This window comes from Neophocaena asiaeorientalis, unplaced genomic scaffold (assembly GCF_003031525.2).
Source record: "Neophocaena asiaeorientalis asiaeorientalis breed wild unplaced genomic scaffold, Neophocaena_asiaeorientalis_V1.1 scaffold87, whole genome shotgun sequence".
In the NCBI taxonomy this organism is placed as follows: Eukaryota; Metazoa; Chordata; class Mammalia; order Artiodactyla; family Phocoenidae; genus Neophocaena; species Neophocaena asiaeorientalis.
In genome coordinates this window covers 3,175,998-3,185,548 of record NW_020175432.1, presented here as the reverse complement: position 1 = coordinate 3,185,548, position 9,551 = coordinate 3,175,998, and the positions used below count along the sequence as shown (strand labels likewise).

Here is a 9,551-nt window from a genome sequence, read left to right as displayed (position 1 = left end):
CCCTCAGACCTGGTTGAAGCCAAAAAAAAAAAAAAAAATGTCTTACCTGCTTATATCTATGACCCAGATCAAGGTGTGTGAAATTGTAAAAATTATAAAAAACAAACAAGAGGACTCTGGTATATGACCATACCTCAGTAAAGCTATCATTTATTTATTTTATTATTACTTTTTTTTTGGCTGCGCTGGGTCTTCATTGCTCTGCACGGGCTTTCTCTACCTGCGTGGACCAGGGCTCGAACCCGTGTCCCCTGCATTGGCAGGTGGATTCTAAACCACTGCACCACCAGGGAAGCCCAGTAAAGCTATTAGAAAGATGCCTCTCTTTTTTGGTTGTGGGAGCTAGATTGATAGAGAACTTTGTTCTGCTGTTAATATTGGTATTGTATTAGTGTTACCTTTTCCCCCCAATCATGCTGAATCTGGGTAACAAAACTAATTGGGTAAATAGAGTTAGGAGTTATTTCGCTTATTAAGCAGTAACTGACACGTAAGCCCTCCCTTTCGGGGGTTTGGAACCAAACGCCAGAAATCCAATAAGAGGAAAGTACAGGTAGAACACATGCCAGAGCTCCTGCGAGGTTAGCAGCATCTCATCTCCAATTTTCTCAAGGCGTACTTATGTCACAGCTGTACTGAGTGTTCACGGAACAAAAAAAGGCCGACTCAAATTTTAAACTCACCACTTTTAGGAACCCCGGAACTATATGAAACTCACTCCTCATCATAAGCTGAGGGCCAGGAAGCAGAAGATGATCTGTTTACCTGGACAATCAAGGATATGCTGGAACAGCCTTCCCTGACTTCTGAAGGCAGCAGGTTTTGAAAAGTAGGTAGCAGCTCTTTATAATTTTATAAATTGACACACATCAATGTACATAAACACCGGTGAATCCATCAATAAAGGTAACAAACACATCCATCACCCTCAGTCTCCTCGTGCCTTTGCCATCCCTCTCTCCTTTCCTCCCCTCCCCACAACCACTGATCTGCCTTCTGTCACTGTAGGTTACCTAGCACTTTCTAGAGTTTTATATGAACAGAATCAAAGAGTATATACTCTTTTTTAAGTGCATCTTTCACTCACTGTAATTATTTTAAGATGCATCCATGTTGCTGGCTGTATCAATGGTTCATTTCCTTTTTTTTGTTTGGCAGTGTTCCCAACTCTTAAGATTTTCACCATAATTCCAATGTTTGGAGGAAACACGATAGTAGCAACAGTCAAGGGGAAATATTCCAACTAGGCAGAGCAGAAGGTCTGTAATACCAGCTATTATGCAAAGGACTTCCAAAATTACCTTTCCCTGCCCTTTGAGGGGCAGGGGAAGGGGCCAGGAAAGGGTCAAATACCCAAAAGAAAACTGTCCCTTTATCTTAAGGACACCTGTCAGGGCTTTGATAAATATCAGTTTCAAATCATAAACAAGAAAACAAGTGTTATTGGAACCAACTCAGAGCTCAGCAGGAGTCACCTCTGCCTGCCATTCTCCCACCCTGGCCAAGACACACATGTGTTACCTCAACAAACTTTCAGATAAAACCAACTGTGCAAAACTGGCAGTCAAGACTGATATCAAAAGTGGCTACACACCGGAAAACAGTCTGGCGGCACCCGAAAAAGCAACAGGCAGTTGTTACCATACCACCCACCAATTTCACTGAAGGCTTACGTCCACACAGAAACCTCTACACAGACGTTCACAGCAGCATTTTCCATAACAGCTAAAAACAAAAACAACTCAAATGTCCACCGACAGGTAAGTGGATAAACAAAATGTGGTCTGTCTGTGCTGTGGAATATCATTCAGTCATAATAAGGAATGGAGCAGATAACATGCCACAACATAGACGAACCTTGAAAACATGCTCAGTAAAAGAACAAAAGAACACATACTATATGTCTATTTATATGAAATGTCCAGAGTACGCAAATCCAGAGATAGAAAGATTAGTGGCTGCCTGGGGTAAGAGAAGGGAGGACTGACAGGCTAAGGGGTGCAAGGCTTCTTTTTATGGTGATGAAAATGTCCTAAAATGGACTGTGGTGGTGGCTGCACAACTCTGAATGTACTGAAGTCAATCAACTGCACACTCTGAATGGGTGAAGTGTATGGTATGTGAATTCTACCTCAGTAAAGCTGTGAAACAAAAGTGGTTGCCCAGCACTTGACAATCCACAGCCACTCATCCAATAAGATAAAATCAAAAGGCACTCCGAATAGAAGCCCAGGGACTTCCCTGGTGGCGCAGTGGTTAAGAATCCACCTGCCAATGCAGGGGACATGGGTTTGAGCCCTGGTCCGGGAAGATCCCACATGCCGCGGAGCAACTAAGCCCATGCGCCACAACTACTGAGCCTGCGCTCTAGAGCCCGTGAGCCACAACTACTGAGCCCACGTGCCTAGAGCCTGTGCTCCGATACAAGAGAAGCCAACGCAATGAGTAGCCCCCGCTCACCACAACTAGAGAAAGCCAGCACACAGCAACGAAGACCCAATGCAGCCAAAAATAAATAAGTATAAATATATTTATTTATTAATTTAAAAAAAAAAAAAAAGAACCCAACTAGAACTCAGAGCTGCTCCAGGCTTGCTGTTTTATAGGCTACAGTTTAAACAGGATTTCCAATAAAACGATTACCTCTCACAACCCTGAGCTGCCACGGGTCATGGCACACTGCTCAACCAAGAGATCTTTATCCTCAGCCTTCCGGACATGCTGGACACAAATTACAGACAGCACTATCTGGTCTATCCATCTATACATGAATCCAGATTTCACGTATGTTTAAAAGTAACAAAAATATAGCTGTTATCCCCATTTTACAGCTGTGGAAACAGGTCTACAGAGTATGAAACTACAGGCATTATCATGAGCCTCCAGCGGCTCATTCATTTCTCCATGCAAACTCTCCCCTCTCTCCTACCTTCCCCCACCATATGTAAACAAAACCGAAAAAACATACATATGGTGCACACCTGTTCTCCCTGATGCCCCACCCATCAAGCTTCTATTTTTAAGGAATCTGGGGTTAGCATGAGTCAAATGTTTTCTGCTTCTATTAGGGGCTAAAAGAAAGTCCAGGTGGGTGGTCTACCCACGGGAATGACTCATCCAACTAGAATGTAAGCCCCCTCCTCCAGGACAAGGTTTGAGCTCACTCTGGCTGAGGATGGGTTAGCTCCCCGCACCCTGGCAGTGGATCCTCTTGCTAAGGGACACCTATGACAAGGTGAACCCTATAGCTCCTCCCTGGCTGAGAATTCAGGAAAATAAACCTGAGGGAGGTGCCAGGCACAGGAATGGAATCTGAGATCCACAGGAAGATGGCTACATTCCTGGGGAGCCCAGCCCAAGACCACTGCCAGTCCCTTCTCGCACCCCGGGGCAAGGACCCAGGTCCAGGAAGTGTATGCCCAACACACTCTCGTAACACAAACCCAAATTTAAAATAACTGAGCAGCCTTCGCTAAATGTTCACATTATTAAGAACAAAACTTTCTGACGTGGCAGAACCATTTATATGAAACCCACTACCACTGCCCCATTGGAGGAACAAACTCAAAACCAACTTTTCCAAGGCAGGGCTGTGGAGTTACGTAACAGGTCGATTTCAGCAACAGGCAATGCAAGAAGGAAAAACAAAACGCAAACTGCTTCATGAATAATCTTAAAAGCCAGAGAGTGTGGGGTTCTCGATTGGACGCAAAAATTCCGTGTCTGCTGGGGAAGCCTCGACCCTCCTCTCGCCAGCATCCCAGGGCCCGGTGAAATTTGAACCCGCCGCACAGTGGGCATGAATGGGGGCGGGGGTGCCCCGATGGCTGCGACCACAGGTAAGGGAGTGAGGCAGGGCGGTCACATCAGCCAGAGGGGGAACCGGAGCAGATCACCCCGGAGCTGGTTTGAGCAGGGCACTGACCCAGCTGGAGGAGAACTCGGGGACAAGTCGCCCCCAACCTGGCCAGAGACGGACCTAGGGCCGCTCACCTCGGACAGGCCCGGAAGAGGACTTGGGACAGATCACCTAAGACCCAGCCTGAGCTAGGTCCTGAGATCACTCGGACGCAACCAGAGCGGAACTTGAAGGAGATCTACCCGGGTCCGGCTGGAGAGCGGAAACTGGGGCAGGTTACTCCGGGCACGTCCTGAGCGGGAGATGCCCGGCCAGGTTACTCCGGACCCGGCCGGGCTGTGGGACCCGAGCAGATCAGCCCGGGACCGGCTGGAGGGGAAACCGGGGCAGGTCCCCGACCGCCGAGGCCCGGCCCTGGCTTCCGGCGTCGCCATGTGCCGCTCACCTGTGCGTCGAGCTGTCCGGCCGCCGCTCCCGGGCCCGCGCAGACCGGGGCCCCAGCGCCGCCACCTCCGGGGCCGCCGGGGGGCGTCTGCGTCTGGCTGGGGAGAGTGAAGTCGGTAAACTCGAACTCGGAGCCCTGGGTGTCGGCGCCGAGCAGCTCGGCCTCCTCAGTGTCCAGGAAGGTGAGCGTCTGCGAGCTGGGCCTGTGCGCGTGCGCGAGCCCGACGCCGGCGCAGGTGCGCGTGCGCGAGCCCGACGCCGGCGCAGGCGCGCGCACTCCTTGAGGACGCCTCCAACCGCGCCCGGACTCCCGGAGCCTAGCGGGCCGACGGGACGCGCAACGTGCACGCGTGGGGGGCGGGGCTTCCAACTGCCGTCTCAGCAGACGCTCCAGTACGTGGTCCCGCCCCAACCGCTGCTCTGTGGCGCTGGGGCAGAGGTTGGTTGCGGACTTGGTCGTCTGTGTCGTTAGAGGCGGTGACGGTGTCTTGGGTTAACTGAGCGCCAACTGAATGCCTTACATAGGTGGAACACCCAGCTGGGGAGGCTTGGCCAGGACGGTGCGGTGCGTCCCCATCTCTCGAAGAAGCTCCCTGGGCCTGTTAACCCATCTTTTAAAAGGGGGCGCCTGGCCCAAAGTAGCTGCTCAGTGTGCATTGGTTGAATAAATGAATGGGGACAGTCCTTACCACAGAGCCTAGCACGCGGAAACGGTGATTGCTGCTGCTCTGGACAATAATATTATTTAGAGGCAGTATATAACAAAGCGACTGGGAGTACTTGCTCTGAGTTGAAATCCAGACCTGACCACCTACTGGCTGTGTGGCTTTGTACAAGTGATTTCACCTCTCTGAGCCTAGGGTTTTCTCATCTGGGAAAGGGAAATAATAGCCATTAAGATGGAATGAGGAATAAATGAGCTACTATTTACTCCCTTAAGAAGTATTTATAAAGGAAAGTTCCATGTGGACAGGAGCTGACCATGTGATCATGGACTTCCCCATGGGGAGAATAATGCCAACACACAGGAGGTGCTCAGTAAAAGTTCAGTTACTAGTTTATGAGCATTAATTTCCTAACTCCTAGCCTCAGTTTCCTTTTTTGTAAAGTGTCTTCGAGAACCTGCCACTTCCCAAGATTCTGGGACTAAATACTTGAAGTCAGCTCACAGGGCTCCTGGTTTGCATGGCTACACTAAAATTTCCTGATGCTGCACTGTTCCTCATTTTCCAATATTCCTGTCACAACAATATTCCTTCTTCACATCTTTTTTGGCTTCCTGTGCACTAAAATGTGGGAATATAAAAAATGAATAATTAGGTCCCCCTCTCCAGGGTGAGAGCTTAAGGGAGAATCCCAACAAGCCAACAGATTCTTTCAATGAAATGCAAAGCCCTCTATGGAAAATATCCAATTGAATTGGTAGAAGCATTTAAGACCAATGTGGTAAAACTTATCAGAGTTTTATTTATTTATTTATTTTGGGCTGCGTTGGGTCTTCGTTGCTGTGCACGGGCTTTCTCTTGTTGTGGCGAGTGGGGGCTACTCTTGGTTGCGGTGCGCGGGCTTCTCATTGCAGTGGCTTCTCTTGTTGCAGAGCAAGGCTCTAGGTGCATGGGCTTCAGTAGTTGTGGCACTCTGGCTCAGTAGTTGTGGCTCTCAGGGTCTAGAGCTCAGGCTCAGCAGCTGTGGCACATGGGCTTAGTTGCTCCGTGGCATGTGAGATCTTCCCAGAGCAGGGCTCGAACCCATGTCCCCTGCATTGGCAGATGGATTCTTAACCACTGTGCCAGCAGGGAAGTCCCCCTTATCAGAGTTTTAAATGCATGCCCTGCCCTGCATTTGACCTAGCAATTCCATTTCTAAGCATCTCCTCTTATGTCCTACATACACTCACATTTGCAAAACGTTTTAGTGTATTTGATAATACACTAAAACATATCTATTTAACACAAAAGAAGTCGGTAATGGAGGAATTGAAAAAAAAGACATGACGTATATAAAGCAAATAGCAAATGGCAGAAATAAGTCTTTATGTGTAATTACACTAACTGTAAATGGATTAAATTCTCCACTTAAAAGACAGAGATTGTCAGAACTGTTTTTTTTTTTTTTTTTTTCGGTAAGGGGGCCTCTCACCGTTTTGGCCCCTCCCGTAAAGACAGAGATTGTCAGAACTGTTTTTTTTTTTTTTTTTGCGGTACGTGGGCCTCTCACTGTTGTGGCCTCTCCCGTTGTGGAGCACAGGCCCCGGATGCGCAGGCTCGGCGACCATGGCTCACGGGCCCAGCTGCTCCGCGGCATGTGGGATCTTCCCGGACCGGGGCACGAACCTGTGTCCCCTGCATCGGAAGGCGGACTCTCAACCACTGAGCCACCAGGGAAGCCCAGAACTGATTTTTTTTAATCAAGGTTCAACTATGCTGTCTACAAAAGACTCACTTTAGATTCAAAGACAAAATTGAAAGTAAATGGAGAGAAAAAGACACTCCATGCAAATAGTAACCAAAAGAGAGCTGGACTGGCTATACTAATCTCAGATGTTAAGACAAAAATTGTTACTTGAGACAAAGAACATTATATAATGTTAAAAGTTTCAGTCTATCAGGAGGAAATAATGTATTTTGGGTCTCTACCTAACAGTAGAGACCCAAAATACATGAAGCAAAATGTGATAAATTGAAAGGAGAAATAAACAATTCAACAGTAACTATGGTTTACTCTTGAGGAAAGGAGTCTAAGGCCTAGGGAGATGAAAATGTAGAGTGGATTTGTCATTTAAGACCTACTCACCCAACCTGGGAGGTCCCAAGGATACAACTTTCACCATGATTGTGAGAAATGAATTTGTGAGGGGAACCCCAGCATCCTGGAGGAGTTCTATGATCTCTCTTCTCTGTAGCTCAGAACTTATAACAGTAACTGCTGCCACTGAATTGGGAAACCTAAATGCAATGAGAGTAATTGAATCCCGGATTGGCACAAGCCAAGTGGTGGCACTCAAACACCAAAGGCAAGGTGGGTATCATTACCATAATGGACATCAGGGTCAAAGCAGCGATCAGGAGAGAAAAAAAAAAAAAAACAATCAGGATAGTCTGACTCACAGAGACCTATGGCATTGGCTAGCTGATCATGGTGTTCCTAGAAGTGAAATAGATGGGAAGCCTACTAAGTTCTTATTTGATCTGTTTAAGCAGAAAAGTTCTAGGTCAAGTGAACAGAAGTCTAACTTGAATCACAAAAATAGAGAGTCGCGGCCCCTCAGTCAGTCCTCAGACTTGATCCAGTTCACAAACCCAGAACATCTTTAAGGAAGATGAGGCTGAGTGCCCTTGAGGAAGGACCCTGGCACACTACCAAAAATTTGTATGTTAACATTTCTCCCAGTCTTCTCCAATGAAACCTATGGCCCTTTACCAGGGTGACTGTGCACTGGGGAAAAGGAAATAATTAGGCCTTTCAGGAATTACTGGACACTGGCTCTGAACCAACACTAATTCTGGGAGACCCGAAACATCACTGTGATCCATCAATCAGAATAGGAGCTTATGGGGACTTCCCTGGTGGTCCAGTGGTTAAGAATCCACCTTCCAGTGCAGGGGACACGGGTTCCATCCTTGGTCAGGGAACTAAGATCCCACGTGCTACAGGGCAACTAAGCCCGCACACCACAACTATTGAGCATGCATGCAAGCCACAACTAGAGGGAAGCCCAGCGTGCCTCAACAAAAGATCCTGCCTGCCACAACTTATACCCGATGCAGCCAAAAAATAAATAAATAAATATTTTTAAAAAAAACTTAAAACTTAAAAAAAAAAAAAGAATAGGGGCTTATGGAAGTCAAGTTATCAATGGAGTTTTAGCTGGTCCATTTCACAATGGGTCCAGTGGATCCCTGAACCCATCCTGTGGTATTTCCCCAGTTCTGGAATACATAATTGGAATAGATACACTTAACAGCTGGCAGAATCCTCACATTCATTCCCTGACCTATGGAGTGAGGGCTATTATGGTGGGAAAGGTCAAGAGAAAGCCACTAGAACTGTCTCTAGCTAAGAAAATGGTAAACCAAAAATAATACTGCATTCCTGGAGGGATGGCAGAGATTATGCCAACATCAAGGACTTGAAAGGTGCGATTGAATGCACATCCCCATTCAACTCTGCTATTTGGCATGTACTGAGGACAGATGGAGCTTGGAGAATGACAGTGGGTTATCGCAAGCTTAAGCAGGTGGTTGACTCCAGTTGCAGCTGCCCTACCAGATGTGGTTTCATTCCTTGAGCAAATAAACACATTCTCGGTACCTGGTATGCAGCTATATAGGTGGCAAATGCCTTTTTCTCCATCCTTGTCCAAGACCAGAAGTAGTTTGCTTTCAGCCGAAGAGACCAGCAATACACCTTCACTGGCCTACCTCAGGGGTACATCAACTCTCCAGCCCCATGTCACAATTTAGTTCGCAGAAATCTTGATCACCTTTCCCTTTCACAAGATGTCACACTGGTCCATTATAATGATGACATTAGGCTGATTGGACCTAGTGAACAAGAAGTAGCAAACATTATGGACTTACTGATAAGGCATTTGCATGTCAGAGAGTAGGAAATAAATCCAACAAAAATTCAGGGGCCTTCTAGCTCAGTGTAATTTTTAGGGATCCAGAGGTGTGGGGAGTGTAGAGGTATCCCTTCTGAGGTGGCTTAAGTAGTTGCATCTGGCCCCATCTGTCACCAAGAAAGGGACACAAAGCCTAGTGGGCCTCTTTGGATTGTGGAGGCAACATATTCCTCATTTGGGTGTGTTACTCTGGCCCACTTACCAAGTGACCTGGAAAACTGCTGGTTTTGAGCGAGACCCAGAACAAGAGAGGGCTCTGCAACAGGTCCAGGCTGCTGTGCAAACTGTTCTGCCACTTTGACTGTAAGATCCAGCAGATCAAATGGTGTCAGTGGCAGATAGCGATGCTCTTCGGAGCCTTTGGCAGCCCATGTAGGTGAAATGCAGCACAAGCCCTTAGGATTTTGGAGCAAAGCCCTGCCATCCTCTGCAGGTAAATACTTTCCTTTGGGGAAACAGCTTTACGCCTGCTACTGGGCCTTAGTAGAGACTGAACCCTTCGCCATGGGCCACCAAGTTACTATGGGATCTGAGCTGCCATCATGAACTGAGCACTGTCTGATCCATCAACCCATAAAACAGGATGTGCACAGCAGCCCATCATCAAATGGAAGGGGTATGTAT

At 47.5% G+C, this 9,551-nt stretch overlaps 1 protein-coding gene across 1 annotated transcript in view; it reads right to left on the bottom strand.

Annotated features, from left to right (window-relative positions):
• The window catches only part of UPF1 (UPF1 RNA helicase and ATPase), a 70,107-nt gene that overhangs the window by 31,155 nt on the left and 29,401 nt on the right, over positions 1 to 9,551 (bottom strand). The window contains exon 2 of the mRNA XM_024767477.1: positions 4,305 to 4,763. Coding sequence (XP_024623245.1) covers positions 4,305 to 4,763 — 459 coding nt within the window. The remainder of the gene's footprint in view (positions 1 to 4,304; positions 4,764 to 9,551) is intronic.